The sequence below is a fragment of the Sapajus apella genome, unplaced genomic scaffold, assembly GCF_009761245.1.
Source record: "Sapajus apella isolate SASKATOON/1434 unplaced genomic scaffold, GSC_monkey_1.0 scaffold172, whole genome shotgun sequence".
Lineage (NCBI taxonomy): Eukaryota > Metazoa > Chordata > Mammalia > Primates > Cebidae > Sapajus > Sapajus apella.
Window position 1 is genome coordinate 207173 of NW_022437112.1, and position 23185 is coordinate 230357.

Consider the following 23185-nt stretch of genomic DNA (forward strand, 5'->3'; position numbering starts at 1 on the left):
TCAAGAGACAGGTAAAGGCTGGGCATGGTGGCTCATGCCTGTCAGCCCAGCACTTCGGGAGGCTGAGGCAGAAAAATTGCTTAAGCCCAAGAGTTCAAGACCAGCCTAGGCAATGTAGTGGGACCCCCATCTCTCCAAAAAATAAAAATAGAACTAGCTGAGTGTGGTTGTATGAGCCTGTAGTCCCAGCTGCTCAGGAGGCTAAGGTGGGAGGATTGCTTCAGCCCGGGAAGTTGAGGCTGTGGTGAGCAGAGATGCACCAGTGCACATCAGCTTGGGCGCCAGAGCAAGACACTGTCTCAGAAAAAGAAAAGAAAATCAGCTAAAGCATAAAGAATAAAACACGGGCACACAAGTCGTAGAGCACAGTGTAGGGTAAGAGAAAGCCCCCAGGGCGTCCTGTCTTAGTTATGACAGCAGTGATTCTCAAAGTGGCATCCCAAGGGACCTTGGTGTTCCTAAAGTGTGTTTTAGCAGATGAGTGAGACATTTTTCCAGTAGTGATGAATTTTCTTCATAGGCATCAACTAAAACAATACAGCATAGCAGACAGGGTGCAGAAGATTCTACGGAAGGAGGAATCTGTCTGCGAATGGAGCCCCTTCCACGGGGAGCGTTGGGCACTGTGCAGTGGTTCTCAAACATGCTGGCCTCAGGACCCCTTCAACACACACCTCAGAGTTATTAACAAGCCACAAAACTTCCACGCTGACTGCACTTGAAATTAAAGTGGAGACTGAAATATAAATAAACAATACATAAATAATATATATGAGAAGTCAAATGATAGTCACAGAGGTGAACATAAATAGCATTTTTAAATGAAAAAAAAATGTGTAACCACAGTTGTAGAAATAAAACCATTCAGGCTGGGCAAAGTGGCTCACGCCGTAACCCCAGCACTTCAGGAGGCTGAGGCAGGAGGATCACTTGAACCCAGGAGTTGGAGGCCAGCCTAGGCAACATAGTGAGACCCCATCTCTACAAAAAATAAAATGAAAGAACTAAACCAATTAGTTGCATGCCTGTGGTCCGGGTACTTTGGGAGGCTAAGGCAGGAGGATCACTTGAGGCTGGGAGGTCAAGGCTGCAGTGAGCTGTGGTCTCGCCACTGCACTCCAGCCTGGGTGACAGAGACCCTGTCTCTAAAAAGAGAGAAAAACATTCTTGAGGAGGTTGGCCGTATCTTCTGTGTTTTGCGAATCTCTTTAGTGTGCAGCTTTGACAAGGGCCGCCGGCTTCTCCCTCTGTCTGCTGTGCTGTGTAGTGCGTTGTTTAGCTCAGGCATAGGAAGAAATGTGTCACTATTCAGAACTGGGGTCAGAAAAACGACCTCGCCCATCCCTGAATTGAGGTCGGGAAACCACCCTGGGACTGCACTTTGAGAGCCACCGCTGTGATGGCCAAGGCAAGGTGCCCCAGGACTCTTCCCCCTCCACTCTGCCCCAACCCTCGCACACCCCAATGCGCTGCCGCTTCCGCTCCACCAGGCCCTCCGCTTCCCCTTCTCATCTCCCACCTCAGCCTGCTTCATCTGAGGAGCACACGCTTTATATTTATTTATTATTATTATTATTTTAGAGGGACTCTTGCTCTGTCACCCAGGCTGGAGTGCAGTGGCACGATGTCGGCTCACTGCAACATCCGCCTCCCAGGTTCAAGCGATTCTCCTGCCTCAGCCTCCTGAGTAGCTGGAATTACAGGTGTGTGTCACGACTCCTGGCTTTTTGTACTTTTAGTAGAGACGGGGTTTCACTGTGTTGGCCAGGATGGTCTTGAACTCCTGACCTCAAGTGATTCACCTGCCTTGGCCTCCCAAAGTTCTGGGATGAGAAGCATGAGCCTGTACATGTTTACATTAAAATTAATGGTTATATTAAATGGTTACATTAAATTTAATGGTTACATTAAAATTTTACTGGCAGATAATAGAGCTAGGGGCACAATTGGCATGCATTTTTCTCTTCTTTTTTTTTTTTTTTTTCCCTGGCAGACAATCTTGCTCTGTTGCCCAGTCAGGAGTGCGGTGGTGCAGTCACAGCTCACTGCAGCCTCGACCTCCTGGGCTCAAGCAAACCCCCCGCCTCTGCCTCCTGAGTAGCTGGAATGACAGGCACACATCACTGTACCTGCCTAACTTCTTAAAAATATTTTGTAGAGATAGGGTTTTGCTGTGTTACCCAGGCTGGTTTCAGATTCCTGGGCTCAAGAGATCCACCTGCCTCAGCCTCCCAAAGTTCTGGGATGACGGCCGTGAGACAGGTTCTTGTTCTGTGTCCAGACGAGTGCAGTGGCACAGTCATAGCGCACTGAAACCTCCACCTCCTGGGCTCAAGCGATCCTCCTGCCTCAGCCTCCTGGGACTACAGAAAGCCGTATCTGGGAACACAGGCACACACCAGCACGTCCAACTCATTTTTAAAGTTTTTGGTCTCACTATGTTGTCAAAGCTGGTCTTGAACTCCCAGGCTCAAGCATTTCTCCTGCCTTGGTCTCTCAAAGCGCTGCGATTACAGACATGCACCATTGTGTCCAGTGTTTTTCCTTTTGAGGCAGGCTCTCACTCAACTGTTGCCGGGAGCGAGAGGCAGGAGCACAGTGGCACAATCACAGCTCATCGAAGCCCCCACCTCCTGGGCTCAAGTGATTCTCCTGCTTCAGCTTCTTGAGTAGCTGGGACCACAGGTGCACATCACTACGCCTAGCTAGTTTTTAAATTTTTTGTAGAGATGAGATTTTGCTGTGTTGTCCAGGCTGACCTTGAACTCCTAGGCTTAAGCAGTCCTCCCACCTTGGCCTTTCCAGGTGCTGGGATGACAGGCTTGAGCCACTATACCTAGCTTGGGCATGAATTTTGAAGGTGAAAATCTTGAGCTTGCATTCATGCTGATTAGCAGATCATCCTTGCAAGTAGAGCTGTCACCACAGATCAGTTTAACTTGCTTAATATGCCAAATGCCATATAATGAGAATTTATTCCTCACTTGGTAAGAATTGGAAGCAGTCTCTATATTTGGAGACAGAAATGTGAGGGTTTGAGAGGGCACTGCCCAGGCGTCCAGGGAGTGCTGTTTCTCACACATACCCCCACCCCACACAGCCCCCCGGGGACTGCTGTTTCTCAAGACACACACATGCACACACAACACACACACCCCCCAGGGAGTGCTGTTTCTCAGACATACACACACACACTCTCACACCTGGGAGTGCTGTTTCTCAGACACACACACTCACACCTGGGAGTGCTGTTTCTCAGACACACACACACACACACACTCTCACACCTGGGAGTGCTGTTTCTCACACACACACACACACACACTTACACCTTGGAGTGCTGTTTCTCAGACACACACAACACACACACTCACACTGGGGAGTGCTGTTTCTCAGACACACACGCACACACACACAACACACACACCCCCAGGGAGTGTGTTTTTCAGACACACACACACACACACTCACGCACAGACTCTCTCTGTCTCTGTGCTTTTTCTTTTGGGCAAGATGATCAGTTAGTGCTCACCTATTATTTATTTGTTTCTACATATTAAATACCTTTCATATGATCTTGTCATGTAATGTCTACTGACCAAGAGCATTTCATTTATTATTCTCCATAAATGTTTTTAGGTGTGTATGACACATTTCCTCCTGGAGTTTAATGTTCCAGTCCTGTATTTGTACATTTCCCCAGTGAAATCACACAGCTGAATGTATTCAGACAGGGCCGCCACCCAAACCCAGAAAGAAACGGGAATGCAACTCCCCCAGCTACCGTTATAGAGAACACTGCTGGCGGGTGAGGGAGGACGGGCTTGGGAGGTAGTTAACATCTGAGGCATCAGCGTTGGCGAGGATCGGATGAGTGTCTGTACTTGGAGCTCTGCTTCCCAGCCTGGCCTGGGTAGTTTTTCAATATGTGATGGCTCGTCACTCCAGAACCAGCGGCCCAGAGACATACACTAATGGAAAAGTCACCTTCATGCTAAAGAGCAAAACTGAGCAACTGAAATGTTGTTTCAGAACGGACAAATGCTGTGTTAGGGCCACATCGCACACACCTAATGCTTTACATTCCTTCAGTATGTTTCATTTCCTCATGTAACCCACTGCTTCTCTGTCACCTCTCCCATTTTCCATTTTTATAGTTCGTATTTCTCTAGTTTTTCTTTGAATTTTTCTTCACTGCAGTGGATTGGACAGTTCATGTGTGTGGTTCTAGATATGAATGTCCTGGCGCTGCTGTTAGAGATTTCCACAGACGGGAAGGTTTAAACAAGATAATTTTATCCTCTCCCAGTCCTGGAGACCGGAAGTTTGAGATCAAAGTGTCTCAGGACTGCGCTGCAGGGAAGGCTCCTTCCTGCCTCTCCCGGCTCCTGGGGGCTCCAGCATCCCTGGACTTGTGGCCGTGTCACTGCAGTCTCTGCCTCTGCCTCCACGTGGCTTTCTCCTCTGTGTCTCCTCTGAAGTCTCTTACGAGGACACCTCCCATTGGATTTGGGTCTACCTGATTCCAGGATGATCTCGTCTGAAGCTCCTCAAGTTATTCTATCTGCAAAGACCCTATTTCCCAATAAGGTCCCATTCGCAGGCTGTTAGGGCAAAATCACCGATGTACCTTTTTGGGGATCTCTGTCCACCCACTCCACTGAATTTTGTTTAGGTCAGGAAGTGATCTGAAATCTACAGAATTATTTTTGCTTATTGACATTTCTGATCATCAATGAGGGTGTCATTTGAAAGCTCCATTTTATAAGGTATTTCCATTGCTAGCATACCTGAATTAGAATATCTAAGTCAAAAGAAGCTTAAATAGAAAACATGACTTTGAGTCAATGAGCCTTTGTTCTGGTCAATATGAGAAAATCTCGGAAGTACAACTTGTGCCTTGGACATGTAGGTATCTAGTATACGTTCATTGGTGGTTGATATGGTTTGGATTTGTGTCCCCACGCAAATCTCATGTTCCAGTGTCATCCCCAGTGTTGGAGGAGGGACCTGGTGAGATGTGATTGGATCATGGGGGTGGTTTCTGATGCTTTAGCAACACCCCCAGTACTGTCTTGTGATGGAGTTAGAAGATCTGCTGGTATAGGAGTGTAGCACTTTCCCCCTTTGCTCGCTCTTCCTCATCTGCCACCATGTAAGGTGTGCCTTGCTTCCCCTTCGCCTTCCACCATGATTGTAAGTTTCCTGAGGCCTCCCCGGCTTTGTGGAACAGTGAGTCAATTAAATCTCTTTTCTTTATAAATTACCCAGTCTCAGGTAGTTCTTTATAGCATACTGAAAGTGGACTAATACAGTTGACTTCTAGATTTTCTTGGATTTAGCTTGGTCTTTGCAGTTTTAAGTATATATATTTTTTAGTTTATTTCACATATTTTTAAAATTTCTAGGTATTACTAAAGTCTGTTGATTTCTGCAGCAGGACTACAATCTTTTTACTACAGACAAGAAAGCATAGTACGACAATCTCATTTTTTTATACCACTGTTTTCAAGGCTGTATTTGCATGTATTTCCATCTTTCTGCTGGTCTCCAGGGGTCAAGAAATGGTTTTCTTTGGGTAAAGAGATTTGGTCAGCTTTGCATCCGGTCTCAGGTACAAGTATGGACTCTGCTCCTGCACCTTAAAAGTAGTCACATAGTGAGACCGCATCCCTACATAAAGTCAAAAAATTAGCCAGGCATGGTGACACACACCTGTGCTCCCAGCTACATGGGAGGCTGAGGTGGGAGGATCACTTCCTGGGGGAGGTCAAGGCTACAGTGAACTGTGATTGCACCACTGCACTGCAGCCTGGGTGACAGAGTCAAAACCTGTCTCAAAAAAGAAAGAAAAATATGATATAGTATAATTCAGGCTCTTTCATTTGGCCTGTACACATGTATTGAGCACCTGTTGTGTGCCACATAGTGGTCCATGAATGAGGAATATAAAGAAGTTCACTGCTGGGTGTGGCAGCTCACGTCTGTAGTCCCAGTATTTTGGAAGGCTGAAGTGGGAAGATACCTTGAGCCCAAGAGTTTGACACCAGCCTGGGCAACATAGTGAGACCTCATCTCTACCAAAAGTTGAAAAACAAAAAAGCAGCCTGGCATGGTGGTATGCACCTGTAGCCCCTGCTGCTCAGGAGGCTGAGGTGGGAGCCAAGATCACACTGCCGTACTCCGGCCTGGGCAGCAGAGCAAGACCCTGGCTCAAACAAAAGTAGTCACTGACATTCACGTGCAGTTTATTGAGGGTGCTGTTTATACCGCTGTGTAAGCAGGCTCAATACTGAGCTCTCCAAGGTGGAGTCTATTAGGTATTGCTCGTACTGTAGACAGAAGAAAGCCTTAAGAAGTGTCCTGTTTTTGGATATAGTGGCGTATTCACCACATAAACTTGAACAATTATTTTAAGTTTAATTTAATTTATTTATTTACTCCATCTCGCTCTGTTGCCCAGGCTGGAGTGCAGTGGTGTGATCTCAGCTCACTGCAGCCTCTGCCTCACAAGTTCAAGTGATTCTCCTGCCTCAACCTCCTGAGTAGCTGAGATTACAGGCACCTGCAACCATGCCCAGCTAATTTTTGTACTTTCAGTAGAGATGGGTTTGACCATGTTGGCCAGGCTGGTCTGGAACTCCTGACCTCAGGTGACCTGCCTGCCTCGGCCTTTCAAAGTGCTGGGATTGCAGGCATGAGCCACAGCACCCGGCCTATTTTATATTTTATTTTATTTTGAGACAAGGTCTTACTCTGTCACCCAGGCTGAAGTGCAGTGACATGATCACAGCTCACGGCAGCCTTGACCTCCTGTGCTCAAGCCATCCTCCCACCTCAGCCTCCCAAGTAGCTGGGACCACACGTGTGTATCGCCACACCCAGGTGGTTTTTTTAAAGACTGGGTTTTGCCATATTTTCCAGGCTTATTTTTTAAATGGACACATAATAATTGTACATATTCATGGGGTACACAGTGATGCTTTGATACAAAGAATGGAGTAATCAGATCAGGGTAATGAGCATATCCATCATCTCAGTCATTTACCATTTCTTTGTGTTAGGAACATTCAATATCTTTCTACCTGTTTGAAACCATATGATATATTATTGCTGATTATAGTCATCCTACAGGGCTATAAAGCACTGGAACATACTCCTCCTGTCTGGTTGTAATTTTGTATCCTTTAACAAACCTATCTCTATCTCTCAGTTCTTCCCTCCCAGCCTCTAGTATCCTCTGTTCTGCTTTATCCTTTCAGGAGATCAGCATTTTTTTAGCTTCCACGTATGAGTAAGCTCAAGTGGTGTTTAATGTTCTGTTCCTGGCTTATTTCACCTAACGTAACGTCCTTCGGTTTCATCCATGTTGCTGCCAATCAGAGGATTTTATTCTTTTTTATGGCTGAATAGTATTCTACTATGTAAATACCTCCTTTTCTTTACCTATCTGTTCATCTGTTGATAGACACCAGGTTGATTCCCTATCTTGGCTGTTGTGAATAGTGCTTTGGTAAACACGGGCGTGCTCGCGTGCTCATGTCTGTCCGATATCATGACTTCCTTTCCTTTGAATAAATACCTCGTGATGTGATGGCTAGGTCATATGGGAGTTCTATTTCTAGTTTTGAGGAACCTCCATACTGCTCTCCATGGTGGCTCTACTAGTTTACATTCCCACCAACATTGCGTAAGAGTTCCCTCTTCAGCCAGGCCCAGCGGCTCACGCTGGTAATCCTAGCAGTTTAGGAGACCAAGCTGGGTGGATCGATTGAGTCCAGGACTTCAAGACCAGCCTGGGCAACATGGCGAAACCCCACTTCTACAAAAAATACAAAAATTAGCCGGCATGGTGGTGGGCGCCTGTGGCTCCAGCTACTTAGAGGGCTGAGGCAGGTCCATTGCTTGAGCCTGGGAGGCGGAGGTTGCAGTGAGCTGAGCAAGACCCTGTCTCAAAAAAAAACAAAAAACAGTTCCCTTTTCTCCACATCCTCGCCAGCATTTGTTATTTTTGTGTGTATGTGTCTTTTTTTTTTGAAATGGAGTCTCACTCTTGTCACCTAGGCTGGAGTGCAATGGTGCAATCTCGGCTCACTGCAACTTCCACCTCCCAAGTTCAAGTGATTCTTCTGCCTCAGCCTCCAGAGTTGCTGGGATCACAGGCATGCGCTACCATACCTGGCTAATTTTTGTATTTTTAGTAGAGATTGGGTTTCGCCGTGTTGGCGAGACTGATCTCAAATTCCTGACCTCAGGTGATCCGCCTGCCGCAGCGTCTGAAAGTGCCTGGGATTACAGTGTCTTTTTGATCATAGCCATCTTAACTGGGATGAGATGATTGCTACCTCACTGAGATTTTGATTTGCATTTCCCTGATGATTACTGAATTGAGCATTTTTTTCATATACATGCTGGCCTTTTCCATGTCTTCTTTGGAGAAATGTCTGTTAAGACCATCTGTCCATTTTTTAATTGGGCTGCTTGTCTTTTCGCGATTGAGACGTTTGAGTTCCATGCTTGGTCATGGTGGTGGATTCACCCCGATAAACATGAGAGCCTTTCTCCAGCATTAGCACACAGGTAAGGAATGGACTGGTGGCCTCTCTGAATAAGATGCCCGAAGGAGTTGCCTTCTGATCAGCAGCCGCCTCTCTAATGGTCTTTCTGCCCTCTCCAAGGGAGCTTGCCCTGCACTGGGGTGCAGCACATGATGCCTTGCCTGGTAGAACATCTGACTGTCACGTGCTTTCAGATCGGGACGACTTCAGTGTGCGGGGGAGGAGTGCATGTGGAATAGATTATCTCCTGCCTGTGTTAAGCAGAAATAGCTATCGTTGCAAAGCACGGATTTTTTCCATGCTTCCTCCCCACTAAAAATACGTGTTTGTTTTTCTAACAGGTTTCCTCCATTTTTTGATGACAACCCGTTTGGCATTTATCAGAAAATTCTTGCAGGCAAAATAGATTTCCCCAGGCATTTGGATTTTAGCGTAAAGTAAGTAAACCATTTGCCTCGTCATGGGGTGTGTTTATTTTTAAAGTGTCTAAAATCACCATGAAAACACGCACTCAGCAGGATACCATATTGCATTATTAAATGTGCTGCGCATAAACTATTTTGGACAGTTGTCTTTTCCACACACACAAAAAAGATTTTAAGTATTCTACTGTAATGATAACTTCATATTTTTATGACTGTGGGCCGTATTTCATTCTTTTGGTAATATGTTATATTTAAAATGAGCCAATGAACAAATTTGTCATCGAATTTTATAAGAGAGCAGTTTTGGAATTTGACAAGCAGGATCCTCCTAGTTCTGTGGCTAGCAGAGCTGTTGATGGATTTAGCAGAGTCTTATCCTTTCTCTCCTGCGTTAATTATACTCAGCCTAAGTCCTTTGTAACGTCAACATTTTCAGTTCTGAGCATGTTGCTTCAAGAACATTTACAGTTGCTGGATATTGGCGACTTTGGATGCACATTTTATTATGGTTATGGCAGTAGAGAAAGAAGATATTATTTTATGTTTAAGAAAATAATATCTTTTTCTTATAATTTGTACAAGATATAAGATAACATCTTATATCTTAAATATAAGAATGTGGCCGGGTGCAGTGGCTCACGCCTGTAATTCCAGCACTTTGGGAAGCCAAGGTGGGCAGATCACGGGGTCAGGCAGGAGATCAAGACCATCCTGGCTAACATGGTGAAACCCCGTCTCTACTAAAAATACAAACAATTAGCTGGGCATGGTGGCACATACCCGTAATTCCAGCTACTCAGGAAGCTGAGAAGGGAATCGCTTGAGCCCGGGAGGTGGAAGTTGCAGTGAACCGAGATGGTGCCACTGCACTCCAGCCTGGGCGACACAGTGAGACTTCATCTCAAAAAAAAGAATGGTTTTGGTTTTCTGTCTACCTTACTCAATCTGGTCACCTGGAAGCCATTTTTACTGTAATAAGCACTGATTTCTCTTTGTTTCATGGTATTTTTCAGAGGAGTTGATGGGCGCACCAGCCCCCCAGGCACAAACTAGAGCTAAATGCATTTAGTTGAGAATTAAACTTTTCTTTTCTGTGGGCTATTTGTTTAGGAGCTGGTGGAATTTCAGTTCAGAGAAGACTTATTTCCGGGCGTTGGACCAGGCTGTTTTGAATATGCCTTTATGGGGTCCCTGGTTACCTTCAGTTAAGTTTCTTGGTGGCGAATGTTCTGCATCCTAAGCAGAGCTTCTTAGTCTGAATAGAAGATAGGGTCGTGTTTTTATTGGCTTGAGCTTATGTTGTGCTTGACACGCTAGAGGCAAGCTTTAAAAGGCTTTAGCGAGAAAACGAGGCTTTGCTTAACAATGAGTCACCTGGAAGGGACACCCTGTCCAGTGAATGGGAAGGCAGGGGAAACAGCACCTCAGAAGCCAGCTGCCCTGGAAGGAAATAGAAAGGTTATGTAGACCTTCTCTCCCAGGCCGCAAATCCCATCTGAGTTGAGTGACATTATATCCAGTGGATGGCAGAGCACTTTCATGATCGAGTTTGGCCAGGTGAGAGGCTCATGCCTGTAATCCCAGCACCTCAGGAGGCTGAGATGGGAGGATTGCTTGGGGCCAGTGGTTTGAGGCCAGCCTGGACAATGTAGCAAGACCCCATGTCTACAAAAAATTAAAAAATTAGCTCGGCATGGTAGCATGGCCTCTGGTCCCAGCTACTAGGGAAGCTGAGGTGGGAGGACTCCTTGAGCCCAGGAAGTCAAGGCTGCAGTGAGCTATGATTATGCCACTGCACTCCAGACTGGGTGAAAGAGTGAGACCCTGTCTCAAAAAAAAAAAATAGAATTAAAAAATTAATATACACACACATATAAGTATATATATGTATATTGGCTACCTATATTTATATATGTGTAAATATATATACACATATGTATGCATATATATGTGTGTGTATATGTGTGTGTGTACATGTATAGATATAGCGAGAGGTTTCCAATGTTCTGTGGAAACAAAAAAACCCGTGAATTACAGAAATAGAAGAAACCAGAAGCGTGATCAATCTGGTCTCTTGCCGCTTTTCTTTGCTTCTCTCCTAGTGTACCTTGGTTGAGAGTAGGGAACCAGCAGTGGCCATCTTGGTACTGTCTGATGTAACATGCCTCTCTTTGCGCAGCGCCCAGCCCGCAGGGTTCCCACAACGCCCCTGTGTCTTCACATACCCGGTGTGGGTCCACCAAGAGCAGGAACAGTGGTAATTGAGTAAAACTTCACTTCTTCCCATTATTTGTTGAATGTTGTCAAATTGGCTGGGAAGCAAGATCTCAGTGACTCGTTATCTTTCCTCTTTTTGGTAGAGATCGGTATGGGGGTTTTTCTGCATTGCCCAGGCTGGTCTTGAACTCCTGAGCTCAAGTGATCGTCCTGCCTTGTCCTCCCCAAGTGTTGAGATTACAGGCGTGAGCCGCTACACCTGGCCTTAAAGATGCATTTTTCTTATCCAAATCACTGTCCTCGTTGTCCATGATGCTAGAATTTTGATTCTTAGCTTTTTAAAGTCATACGTTAGTTTCTGCAACTTTTGACTGGCTAAGCATGTCGCCTGGGCAAATGGCACGTCAAAATTGCGATTCCTTATAGAAATAAATATCATTTAACAGAAAAGAAAAACACCAAAACAAAGATTTGGGACTGGTTGCCAATTCAGTAGAGGTATTATCTGCTGGTGTTTTTTTCATGCCTGAAAGTATCTGCATCCGAAAGCAGCCAGCTGGTGCCAGGATCATAAGTACAACTTAAGAGTTTCGACTGTAGTATATCAAGAGAGTTCCAGCAGATGTGTCGCCTATCCTGGTAGGGTCAATGGACCCATCTACACCTGTGGACACTTCTATTGTTCCTTTATAGGGCTTTGCATCTTTGGAGGGGCCCTTCTCATCCACACTCATTACTTTCTAAACTGCTTTACAAGAGTTTGCTTTGGTATTTTACTTTTTTTTTCTTTTTTCTTTTTTTTTCTTAAAGAGACGGGTGTCTTGCCCTGTCACCCAGGCTGGAGTGCAGTGGCATAATCAGAGATCACTTCAGCCTCGATGTCCTGGGCTCACATGATGCCCCCAACTCACCTCCCGAGTAGCAAGTGCTACAGGCATGCACCACCATGCCTGGCTAATGCTTTGATTTTTTGTAGAGACGGGGTCTTACTATGTTGTCCCCGTTGGTCTTGAACTCTTGGTCTCAAGTGATCTTCCCACTTCAGCCCCTGCGTAGCTGGGATTACAAGCCGTTGTGCCCTGTATTTTAAATAAATCTTGATTTTCTTAGATGCCAAACACCAAAAAACTTTTTTAAAAAATTCAAGGTCATCAAACACTTTGCTTTCTTGCATGCCAAACACCCCTCTTCTCCCGCCCGACAAAAATAAATAAATAAAAGTGAAGTTGACCTGGTGTGGTGGCTTGTGCCTGTAATCCCAGCACTTTGGGAGGCCAAAGCGGGTAGATCACCTGAGGTTGGGAGTTTGAGACCAGCCTGACCAACATGGAGAAACCTCGTCTCTACAAAAAATTCAAAAATATTAGCCGGGCGTGGTGGCAGGCGCCTGTAATCCCAGCTACTCAGGAGGCTGAGGCAAGATAATTGCTTGAACCTGGGAGGCGGAGTTTGCGGTGAGCTGAGATCACGCCATTGCACTCCAGCCTGGGCAACAAGAGCGAAACTCCGTCTCCATAAATAAATAAATAAATAAATAAAATTGAAGTTTATTAAGGTGATCCCCAAAACATTCTGAAATAAACGTGGGTTTTTCGTCCCCATAATTTACAACATTGCCTGCCCCATAAGCGTACACACTTAAAGCTGATTGCAGCACTGCCTGCCCCATTAGCATACACACTTAAACCTGGGATTATAAGAAAACAGAGGTTTATTTAAAATATGAAAGCATAAATAAACCTTTCTTATAGTCTACTCCAGTGAGCTTTAAGTGTGTGTGCTAAGGGGGTGGGCAGTGGTGTAAGTTATATGGGGAAAAAGCCCCACATTTATTTGGGAATATTTTGGGGGTACAGTGTTTGATGACCTTGATTTTTTTTGGCAGGGGGGAGCATGTCAAAATAATGAAGGAGAAACTCACTAAGTAGTGGACAGGTTTCTACCTTTTCAGTGATTGTTATATTCCACACCCTGCTCAAAGCTTTTCAGCCTTACACGATGGATACAAAAGCCCAGCCTTAGGTGGGCGGACAGATGGTCTCTGAGTTTTACTTTGAGGCAGACAAGCAGTAAAGTTTGACAAGCATCCCGTTGTAATTCAGGAAGCATGGCTTTAGGAGACTCTGGTTATAGGTACTGCTTGCCAGAATTTCAGATCAGACAGGATGGCAAGATTCACAGTCTTGATGGTGGAGTCTGACCCGGGGCGTCACCTGGCTTGTGGGAGACTCTGCAGTCCATCACAGAACCCGAGAGTGGCCCAGTCCAAATTTGTGCTACTCACCCTGGGTCATAGTTTATGCCAGGAAAGCCTAGCCACTTAAACCGGGGTCATGGGTATTGGATTGTTTTTGGAGACTTCAATATATTATATTATTACATCATATTATGTATATTATTATTCATAATATACTCTGTGTATTACATGTGTACACACAGACACACATTATCATTTCTACTTCCATAAATATACATCTTAGAACTTGCCTAATCTCCTGGAAGTCTTCGGCATCATCTCCAACTACCCATCCTAATTGAACCAGTTTGCTGTATTATGATGATGATGATGATGATTATTATTATTTTTGAGATGGAGTCTAGCTCTGTTGCCCAGGCTGGGGTACAGTGGCTCAATCTCAGCTCACTGCAACCTTTGCTTCCTGAGTTCAAGTGGTTCTTGTGCCTCGGCCTCCCAAGTAGCTGGGACTACAGGCACGTGCCAGCATGCACAGCTAATTTTTTTTTATTGTAGAGATGGGGTTTTACCATGTTGACCAGGCCGGTCTCGAACTCCTGACATCAAGTGATGCACTCACCTCGGCCTCTCAAAGTGCTGGAAATACAGATGTGGGCCAGTGTGCTTGGCCTCCTGCTTGCTGTACTTCTGAGATGGTCTATTGTTTAAAAGGAAGATGATGAGTAAAGAAGCAGACTGAAGAGACTCATCCTTATTTGTGTGCTTATGGGAAAGCCAGCCTTTTCAAACAGGAACCCCATAAACAAGCAGGCCCCCAGGGCAACGAGTGGCTGTGGAAGCAGATGTCTTCTATTTTGCAGGGACAGCCTGCTAATCACGTATAAACTTCACCCTTTCCTGCTCACAGGTGTATTTTTTTTTTTTTTTTAACAAAGATGTAATCAACCGTCTTTCCTTAGCTTCAGCAGTGCGTGGGCAACCCCGCCTCGCCTAAGTTATTTAAGAGCTGCCGCAGTAGGAGATAGCACTAGAAAGTCTTGGTCTCATCGTGGGAACCGTTATCTCTGTGGCCCTTGTTTGCTGATGTTGATATGTAATCTGTGCACTTTTTTTCTTGTCTCCTTCCCCTAAATAGAGACCTCATTAAGAAACTGCTCGTGGTTGACAGAACAAGGCGGTTAGGTAACATGAAGGTGAGCGTTTGATCCCGTGAGTATTAAGTGGCACCCGATGTGCGTGTCTGTCGTCTTAACACCAGCGTTGACATGTGCAGATAGAAACCAAGGCCTAGTGGTTGCGTGTAATCACTGCCCAAATTTCAAATCCTGTGTTTGATTGATTGATTTATTTATTTTACTTGGAATCGCCAGAAAGCGCTATGAAATCTGGGGTCCTGGGCACACAGCGTCACACTGGGTCTACACCTTGCCTGCCTCCCCTTCAAGCAGCTAACAGAGCAACGGCAATTCTATATAATATGAACTATATAAAGAGATTTATATACAGAGATATGTACAGATTTATTTATATAATATAAAGTGTGTATCTGTATACACACATCACATTTTTATACACTTTACAAACCATCATACAAAAAGGTCAAAGGAATTTATATATTATATAAATAGATAATTGGACATATATGTAGATAGATTTATCTATAAATATAGATATATATGTATGCCTATATATAGATATATAATACAGGTATGTAGATATAATATAAAGTGTGATGGCAGGCGCGGTGGCTCACACCTGTAATCCCAACACTTTGGGAGGCCGAGACAGGCAGATCACCTGAGGTTAGGAGTTCAAGACCAGCCTGGCAAACACGGTGAAACTCTATCTCTACTAAAAATACAAAAATGAGCCGGGTGTGGTGGCGAGATGTCACTAGGTGATAGGAGTTTTTCAGTTCATTATAATCTTATGGGAGCACCACTGTACGTGTCTTTCATTGTTGACTGAAACGTCATTTTGAGGCTCATGACTGTAGACACACACCCACACTTTTTTTTTTTAAAAACGGTCTTGCTGTGTCACCCAGGCTGGAGTTCAGTGGTATGATCACAGCTCATTGTTGCCTTGTCCTCCTAGACTCAAGTGATCCTCCCACCTCGGCCTCCCAAGTAGCTGGGACTGCATGCATGCACCATCATGCCTGGCTAGTTTTTTCTATTTTTTTGTAGAGAACCAGGCCTCACTTTGTTACACAGGTTAGTCTCAAACTCCTGGGCTCAAGCCATCCTCCTGCCTCGGCCTCCCAAAGTGCTGGAATATAAATGTGAGCCACTGCTCCCAACACCCCCCCCACACTTTATATAACAGACAGACAGACAGACACACACACACACACACACACACACACACACACACACTCGGTAGTTTGGATACCAGTGTGAGTCTTGGTATATACAGATACTTTATACTCTACATATAAAGTATTTATAAAGTGTATATGTGTGTATATATATAAATATATGTATGTATATATAAACATGTGTATGTAAATGTGTGTGTATATATAAATATATGTGTATATATAAAAATATGTTTGTATATATTATATATGCATGCAAGTATATACAGACACACACATCCTTTAGTATCCAAATTAGAATTTTATCTGATGGATAAAATTTATTTTATTTTCTTATTCATAGCACTCTTATTTACTCTTATTCACAGCATTGCTAAAGGTAAAACTCAATAGCTGTTTGTTGCCTGACTTAGCTATAGATAAAAAATACCTGTTTTGCAATAAGAAAAGAAAGTTGTCAAAACAACTGGATGGGAAAACAGTAGGGAAAATTCACATCACTGTTTGCTTTTGAAGATACAGTCATGGACATATTCCTCTTTAAGGATAAGAAATTTAAAACTACAAAAATGCTAACTGATGGACATGTTAAATTCATACGTACTGCCTTCTATTTCATGGAATCCACATGTTTATTTCTTCTGCTGTCCCACACTGAATTGATAACAAGATCACTACAAGTTAAAAACAAGGAAGCAGAGTGAGATTTCAGGCTGAGCGAGGTTTAAGGGAGGGGTGATGGCCGCATTATGAGCCAGCTGATGGCCTGGTGCTGCCCTTGAGCATGAAGTAGGCCAACTTAAACGCACATTGTTAATTGCGAGGCTGTGCAGTGTGGGTTCTAAGATCTCTTAAATTGGGCATCCTTGGTTTGAGTTCTCAGTCTTGTTTACTTGCTGGATCATACTGGGCAAATGAACATCATTCAGTGAACCCTAATTTCTATGTCTGTAAAAATACTGAGTAAGTTTGCCAAGATGAAAACAGGAGACAGACTGAGAAACGAACGGGTGTCCAGTTTTATGTCTAGAGATGAAATCGTGACTATCTTTTTAGTTTTTGGTCTGGAGCGCAAGCACATTGCACAGGAGCAGAATGACTGGACCTGCTTCTGCAATAAAAAAGGGCGAACGAAACACCAAGGGCTTTGCTCGTAGGTTTTCCTAGCAGCTCACCACCGGGCACAGTTACGCAAAATACAGCAAACTTGTACTGTTGGTTTTGATACTAAAATAATGCAGAGATTCTTTGGGGGTGTTTTTCTTTCCTGCCCTGTCAAAATTCCTCACACTGACGACACGTGTTGTTTTTTTTGAAGAACGGGGCGAATGACGTGAAGCGCCATCGGTGGTTCCGGTCCATGGACTGGGAAGCTGTTCCGCAGAGAAAACTGAAGGTAAGCAATATCAGTGGGTCACTCGGTACGCCCCAGCTCTCCCATTAGTAGGGACAGCCTCTGAATCCTGGGCCTTCTTTATTGATGGCTGATGTGTAATTAATTTATATAATACAAACATTTGTCTAAAACCGTTCATAAGCAGAGTTCCCTACTCTATGAGTGTCTTAGTGCTGTCTCCCTGGTGTTTGTCTTTCTGTGTCAGGCAACATTTGCTTCCCGAGTTTTCTTTATCTGTTCATCCATTGGTGGACACTTAGGTTGATTCCATATCTTGGCTGTCGTGAACAGTCTGAACTGCATGTGCTGCTGATTGGAGTGTTCACTGGTAGCGTTTTCACCTTTGCACTTCAGAGTCAAAGGAATGGAGAACCCTTAGAAATGCTTATTCCCAGGCCTCAACTCAGACCCAAGGATACACTTTTTCTTTTTTTGAGATGGAGTCTCACTTTGTCGCTCAGGTTGGAGTGCAGTGGAGCGATCTCAACTCACTGCAATCTCTGCCTCTTGGGTTTAAGCGATTCTCCTGCCTCAGCCTCCGAAGTAGCTGGGATTACAGATGTGCACCACCACACCCAGCTATTTTTTTTTGTATTTTCAGAAGCGGTGGGGTTTCAGTATGTTGGCCAGGCTGGTCTCGAATTCATGACCTCAAATGATCCACCCGCCTCAGCCTCCCAAAGTGGTGGGATTACAGGCGTGAGCCACCGGGCCTGGCCTGATGTGCATCATTTTAATCAGTTTTACTTTTTCAAATAGTTTATTGTATTAAATTGCATTTTAGCAAATCAATTTGAATACGTTTTATCTATCCACATTGGTCAAAAACCAAGTCAATATTAAAACATATACATTACCAAGTCTCCCTCTCACCCACTCTAAGCCACCTGTAGGTAATCACCTTTTATTAGACTTTGCTGTGTATCCTTCCAGAGTTTCTTTGTGCTGATAAAAACCCGCATGGATATGTGCATTCTTATTTTTGCCACTCATTTATAAAAAATCTAGAGTAGCATAGTATGTACATTCTCGTAGTCTTGCTTTTTGCACCTGACTATATAATCTGGAGACCTGTCTGCATACCTGGATAGCTTCGTCATTTTTAAAAAAGTGTATTGTATTCCATCATGTGACTGTACCGTAGCTGACTTAATACTATGTATGTGTATATTTTGAGACAGGATCGCTCTCTGCCACTCGGGCTGGAGTGCAGTGGTGCAATCATGGCTCACTGAAGCCTCGACCTCCTGGGCTCAGGCAATTCTCCCACCTTAGCTTGCTGAGTAGCCGGAACTGTAGGCGCACTGCACCACACACAGCTAAGTTTTTGTATTTTTTGTAGAGACAGGGGACTCGCTATGTTCCCCAGGCTGGTCTCAAACTTGTGAGGCTCAAGCAATCCTCCTGCCAAGGTTTCTTGAAGTGTTAGGATTACAGGCGTGAGTCCCCACACCCGGCCTCCTTCACAATATTTTAATTCCAAGATTGCCGTGTTCATAAACGAAGGGAAGACGCTTTAGTGTTTTCCAAATCATTTTCACTGTTAGGTACAGTGACAGAAGTGAAGGGGCGTGTGCAGGTCCAAGCGTCCACTGTTCCTTTCTAACCTTGCCTTTGCGTTTCGGCCGTGTCTCACAGCCTCCCATTGTGCCCAAGATCTCTGGCGACGGCGATACCTCCAACTTTGAAACTTATCCCGAGAATGACTGGGACACAGCCACTCCCGTGCCGCAGAAGGATTTAGAAATCTTCAAGAATTTCTGAGGACAGGAGTTCACATCTGGAAGGTATACCTTTCTATTTAGTAATTACTGGAAAATGAGACTGACTCGACCCCACATCCAGATGAGGCTGTGTTTACGGAGTGGGACTTACCTGCATGCACTCAGAGGTCAGCAGTGAAGCAGAGCAAAGGGGAATGATTCCCAGGGCCAGCGACATAAACACAGCCACACCTGTGACTCCAGGTCGGCGTGTGGTCAGAGACATCAGCATCACAGTCCCGAACCCATCTCCTGGGTCAGAACGCACACATCTACATCGGACCCCTAGGCGATTTGTGTGTGCCTGAACATTTGAGAAGCACAGCTCTTCCGGTCCCTGATCGGAAACGCCGAGCGACAGGCGAACTTCCTTACAATAATTAACAAATATTTTCAAAACTCTTTCTACGTCCTTTTTGGTTAAAAAAAATAATAATAATAAACGTACCATCATCGGAAATTTGCTAAGCTTAATTCAAGATGACTGGTAAAGGATGTTGAGTCTCTGATTTCTTTAAGCCTTTGAAGATCTATTATTAGTTTTTAAATAATAATAATATTTTTCAGAATCCCTCATGAAATTTGCTAAGTTTTAATTTAAGATGACTGAAAAAGGGTTTTGACTCTGTTATTTCCTTGAGCCTTTGAAAGTCTATTATTAGTTTTGAAATATGGATTAGAAAGAGCTTTCAGTTCCTCCTCAATTCTAAATTGCTTGGTTATATGGCTTCAATTAGGTCTTTCTTCCTGTAACACACAAGCAAGAAAAATACCCAGTGAAGCAAAATATTGTCAGCGATTTGTCTATTTGTTGACATAGCTTGTTTTTCCCATTTTGGTTTCCATTCCCATAATTTTCCTGTAGTCTTCCCAGTTATGTGAAGTGGAAAGCCAATTGGCTAACCGACACCATTTGAAACAGACACCAAATGTCACAATTGCTGATTTGGGAGTGAGGAACCAGCCTGCTGAAAGACAGGGTGAATGAGAAACCTCCATCCTGTGAGGGCGTTTCCATGGATGTACCAAGAGGAAAACTGGATAAAGATTGAAATAATAGAGAACGAAATGCTAGAGGAACGGTGCTGTGATCGTGAGAATATAACGTGTCTCCATGGCATCACTTCACCTCTCATGTGTGCTGAACGTTTTTACAGTGGTGACTGGTTTGAATTAACATGAGAGCGTGTAACTTTATCAACTTCATAAATGCTCGTGAAATGCAGTTGCAGGTTGTGGAAATCAGATGATGTTCATGAATGTGTTGACTTCTTTTTGTTTCTTTGGTCTGCTGTGGGGCTTTCATTTGGTCTGACTTGCCCATAACATTTTACAAATGATGTCTCTCCCGGAAATCTTTAAGATGATGTAAAGACTTGATTTGCTTTAGTATGCAGGACCCCTAATGGATAAGCTACAAGAATAGAACTTCTCTAGTAGAGACCCCTCAAGTGTAAAATATACTTAAAGAACCAAAAAGCTTCCATTTGATGGATTTTTGTGTCATAATTAATGAATAGTTTCATCACATCTTGTCCTCAGCTAGCCCTACTGTCCCTGAAAAATACTCCACACATACGAATAACCTTTCTCAATCTGGTGTGTATTCTTGAGAAAGTATGTGTAAGTATTATTTTTGCTAAGTGGAATCATTTTTAATATAGTTTGGCTAGTGGTTGTGACTTTGTTTAATGATTTTTTTTTTTTTTTTTTTCTTTTTGAGACAGTCTCACTCTGTTGCCCAGTGGTGCGGTCTTGGCTCACTGCAACCTCTGCCTCCTGGGTTCAAGTGATTCTTGTGTCTCAGCCTCTCGAGTAGCTGGGATTACAGGTGCCCGCTACCACACCAGGCTAATTTTTTTGTTTTTAGTAGAGACAGCGTATTGCCATGTTGGCCAGGCTGGTCTTGAACTCCTGAGCTCAGGCAGTCCGCCCACCTCGGCTTCCCACAGTGCTGGGATGACAGGCGTGTGTCACTGTGCCCAGCCCAGATGCAGTATTTTAATCCGTCTCAGTAATTTTATTGAAAGTAATTTGCACACCAAACAATCCCTGGCATTTTCAGCGAAGAGTGATTAGGTTCAGGAATTTCATGCAGGAAGATACTTCTTCATGAAGCCAAATCTTCTCCTGTAAAGTAGACGCCAGTTAGGATGAATCACTGCACTTGAGGACAGCTTAAAAATTGTGCATTAGCTGCTCATCTTTGTTTGAATCACTGCACATGCCTTTCTGAATGTGGAGGAGGAATTTAGGAGAACTGGCTCACTATGTCTTTTATTTTACTTTGTAAGAAAATATTTTCTGTCTTGCTGTAAGGTTCTCTGAGGAAGCATGTTGAATTGGGGATTTCATTTTTCTTGTGCAATTCATCATCTACTGGTGAATACATATATCTATTTATGGATAAGCATGTGATAGAACATTTCAAAACCTAGCTTTAGGCTGTGTGTGGTGACCCCTACCTATAGTTCCAACACTTTGGGAGGCCTAGGTGGGAGACCCCATCTCTACAAAAAATAAAAAAGTTAGCCAGGCGTGGTGATACACACCTGTTGTCCCAGCTCCATGAGAGGCTGAAGTGGGAGGCTTGCTTGGGCCTGGGAAGTTGAGGCTGCAGTGAGTTGTTAGACCTTATCTCAAAAACAGAAACACGGCTGAGTGCGGTGGCTCACACCTGTAATCCCAACACTTTAGGAGGCCGAGGTGGATGGATCATCTGAGGTCGGGAGTTAGAGACCAGCCTGGCCAACATGGTGAAACCCCATCTCTACTAAAAATACCAAAGATTAGCCAGGCGTGGTGGCGGGTGCATGTAATCCCAGCTACTCAGGAGGCTGAGGCAGAAGAATCGCTTGAACCCAGGAGGCAGAGGTTGCAGTGAGCTGAGTTTACGCCACTGCACTCCAGCCTGGGCAACAAGAGCAAAACTCCATCTCAAAATAAACCAAAAAAAAAAAACCTTATCTTTAAAACATTCTTCAGTTCCTTTTTATTAGACAGCCTTTCCTCTTAGAATTCAGGCTTGTGGATCCTTGCAAAAAGAATTACAAAGGGGAGTTTTCTGTGTTATTAGAAAAAGGAAACCTTTGTGTTACCGTTGAGATGATGATGATTACAAAATTCGTCCAGTTACTGAGAAACTCACAAAATCTTTCATCCTATTTCATGCTAGAAACAGGAAGATTGGAATGTGCCTGGAACGAAGAACTGTACCTAAGCAGACCGGAAGAAATGTCTTCTTCATGCGACAAGGACATTTCCGGTTTCCTGTGTGCCGTATGTATAGAAACATCAGAGCACAGTTGAAATGAATGGAACGGTCGTTATTTAAGCAACTGGAATTCCACACTGTGGGAAGGGTTTGAAAACTGGCTGTAGATTTGATCTTATCCTTTAGTGTTGTGCTCCTACTGTGATGTCTTGGTTTTTCTCATAGACTTAAGTTTATAAGTTTGAACTGGACTTGTTCAATTATAACCACATTTTGTGTGTGTGTTTGTGTGCGTGTGTGTGCCTGTGTGTATATATAGAAGTCATTATGGCAGATGCACAGAAATTGTGCAGTGATATAAATGTTCATACTTCACAGAGCCTATAATTATTATTTTTCAATTTGTTTTTTCAAAAATCTCTTGGGGACAACATCTGAAGGGTATGTTGCATGCATTTAAAAAAATCATCTCATATGCATTTGATAGTTTGGGGGAAGAAAATACCCTGGGGAGATCTACCTTCAGTATCTTTAGTGCTTCCTACCTGGTAACTTGAGACTTTGAAGAAGAAACTGGGAGAAGATACGGGAGCGAATTTATTCCGAGAATCTACAAGGATATCGAAGTTGTTGGAGGAATGTACTGTATTCAGAAAACCTTCTGTGTCACATTCAAAAATTTCATGTGAGCTGGGTGCAGTGGCTTGTTCCTGTAGTCCCAGCACTTTGGGAGGCTGAGGTGGGCGGATTGCTTAAGCCCAGGAGTTTCAGAGCAGCCTGGGCAACATAGCGAAACCCTGTCTTTACAAAATTTACCAAAAATCAGTTGGGTGTAGTGGTGCATGCCTGCAGTCCCAGCTATTCAGGAGGCTGTGGTGGGAGGCTGGCTTGAGCTCAGGGGGATGAGGCTGCAGCGAGCCATGATTACGCCACTGCACTCCAGCGTGGACGACAGAGCAAGACCTTGTCTTAAAAAAAAATTCATCCTTCACAGGGAGGTGGCTTCCTGTTAAAATTCCAGTTGAAACGTTTTGAACAAAATGCACTTCCCACAGTTCACAAATAATTTTCAGATCAGCCCACCTAGAAGGCCGA

General features: G+C 44.1%; 1 protein-coding gene across 2 annotated transcripts in view; it reads left to right on the top strand.

The window, feature by feature from the left end:
- The window catches only part of PRKX (protein kinase X-linked), a 94737-nt gene extending 71995 nt beyond the window's left edge, over nt 1-22742 (top strand). For both annotated transcript variants that reach the window (XM_032267774.1, XM_032267775.1), the window contains 5 exons: nt 8900-8995; nt 14533-14590; nt 17036-17113; nt 18752-18900; nt 22052-22742. In XM_032267774.1, the coding sequence (XP_032123665.1) occupies nt 8900-8995; nt 14533-14590; nt 17036-17113; nt 18752-18877 (358 nt within the window). In that variant the 3' untranslated portion in view covers nt 18878-18900; nt 22052-22742. The remainder of the gene's footprint in view (nt 1-8899; nt 8996-14532; nt 14591-17035; nt 17114-18751; nt 18901-22051) is intronic.
- The last annotated feature ends 443 nt before the right edge of the window (nt 22743-23185 follow it).